The following is a 1,902-nucleotide window of genomic DNA, read 5'->3' on the forward strand; positions in this document are numbered from 1 at the left end:
GTACTACCCCCAGCTCTATAAGAAGATCACGGGCAAGGATCCCAGCAGGGTCTTCTCTCTGATCCTAGGTAACGCCCGCATCGGGGGTGAGCTGGCAAGTGGTGGGTGCTGCTCTGCATGTAGGGGGCATGTGGCAGTCGGGTGTTGAACACAAGCCCCCACCGCCTCCTGCAGGCAGAGCCTGGCCTGCAGGGCAAGCTGCTTCCCAGCCCTCAGCCCCTCAGTGGCATCCCCCATGAATGGCCAACATCCAGGGCCACGTGATGTCTGCTTGTGCTGTCAAGCTCAGTGGCAAGCCACCTGGGAGAAGAGAGGAAACATGGGACCCCTGTGGACTCTTCAGTCCTGGTGCCCGTGGTCAAACCTCCTGGAAGTCTGCCCTGGGGGAGTTGCTGGGGAGTCTGTTCTGAAGCCCCCGGCATGCCCTCATCCTTGGAGGCAGGACAGAGCTGGGGCCAAGGGGCCTTTTCTCACCCCTGCTCTGGTAACTCTTACGTCCCTGTGGCCCTGAGCACACTGCCTGAGACCATGATGGCTGGGGGGGGAGAGGGAGTTATCCTGGTATGGCCCTGTGGTCAGCAGCTCCAGACACGCTGTTAGCCAGACAGTGGCCCCCCAGGCCGGGAACGTGCAGGGTGACAGGTCTCTCTGCCGGACAGACAATGCCGGGGAGTCGGGCCTGAGCCAGCTGCTGATGAACGAGATCACCAAGCTGCAGGGTGCCATGCAGGAGGAAAGGAGGAAGGCGCAGGAGCTGAGCCTGTGGCTGCGTGCCAAGGAGGACCTGCTCAAGGAGATGCGAGTGCGGGACAGCCTGCTGCGCAAGCACCAAGAGCGGGCCCAGAAGATGAAGGAGGAACGGGACAGCCTCAGCCAGGAGCTGCGCAGGGCCAAGGACGACAACTATGAACTGGCTATGAGCTATGCCAAGCAGAGCGAGGAGAAGAGCACGGCCCTCATGAGGAACCGTGACCTGCAGCTGGAGGTGTGCTGGCCCGTCCCCGGGGTGGGGGCTGAGCGAGGACACTGGAGCCTCTCTTGCTCCGTGTCCTGAGTGCTAATGGCAGGGGCTGGGCTGAGGAGGGGAAGGCCTGGGATGCTGCAGATCCTTCGGGCAAGGGGAGCAGCATTCATCTGAAGTCAGGACATGGTCGCCTCCATGACGCTGACTCAGCGCCCCATCAGCCTGGCCCTGTGCCTCCCCAGGTCGACCGGCTGCGGCACAACCTGATGAAGGCAGAGGATGACTGTAACCTGGAACGGAAGCACACGATGAAGCTGAAGCACGCCATGGAGCAGCGCCCGAGCCATGAGGTGGTGTGGGAGATCCAGCGAGAGAAGGAGCTGCTGCTGGCCAAGAACCAGGAGCTGGAGAACACGCTGCAGGTCTCGGGCAGGCGAGGGTGGGAGATGGGACAAGTCGTATCTGGTAGGGGCAAGAGGGGATGCTCTCTTTAGCGGCCAGAGGCTCAGGTGTTTGAGGGGGAGGGACCCCAGGGCCAGTGTCTGGGGTGCACTCAGGTGAGGTTTGACACAGCTGGGATCAGAGGGTGGAGACAGCAGAAACGGCAGCCTGGGAGGCAGCACTGGGGACCTGGCGAGGGTGGGAGATGGGACAAGTCGTATCTGGTAGGGGCAAGAGGGGATGCTCTCTTTAGCGGCCAGAGGCTCAGGTGTTTGAGGGGGAGGGACCCCAGGGCCAGTGTCTGGGGTGCACTCAGGTGAGGTTTGACACAGCTGGGATCAGAGGGTGGAGACAGCAGAAACGGCAGCCTGGGAGGCAGCACTGGGGACCTGGGAACCGCACCAGCCTGGACCGCATTGCGGTGAAGGCGTTTGTGCCTCACTGTAGCGCTCGTTCCCTAAAGGTGGCCACAGTGGGGAGCTCGGAGAAGAGCAGCC

The 1,902-nt window shown here is 62.5% G+C and overlaps 1 protein-coding gene across 1 annotated transcript in view; it reads left to right on the top strand.

Annotated features, from left to right (window-relative positions):
• The window catches only part of CARD9 (caspase recruitment domain family member 9), a 12,552-nt gene that overhangs the window by 5,051 nt on the left and 5,599 nt on the right, over positions 1–1,902 (top strand). The window contains exons 4-7 of the mRNA XM_025193730.1: positions 1–68; positions 660–985; positions 1,207–1,386; positions 1,869–1,902. The exon at positions 1–68 is cut by the window's left edge and continues 49 nt beyond it; the exon at positions 1,869–1,902 is cut by the window's right edge and continues 56 nt beyond it. Of these exons, the coding sequence (XP_025049515.1) occupies positions 1–68; positions 660–985; positions 1,207–1,386; positions 1,869–1,902 (608 nt within the window). The remainder of the gene's footprint in view (positions 69–659; positions 986–1,206; positions 1,387–1,868) is intronic.

The sequence above is a fragment of the Alligator sinensis genome, unplaced genomic scaffold, assembly GCF_000455745.1.
Source record: "Alligator sinensis unplaced genomic scaffold, ASM45574v1 scaffold611_2, whole genome shotgun sequence".
In the NCBI taxonomy this organism is placed as follows: domain Eukaryota; kingdom Metazoa; phylum Chordata; order Crocodylia; family Alligatoridae; genus Alligator; species Alligator sinensis.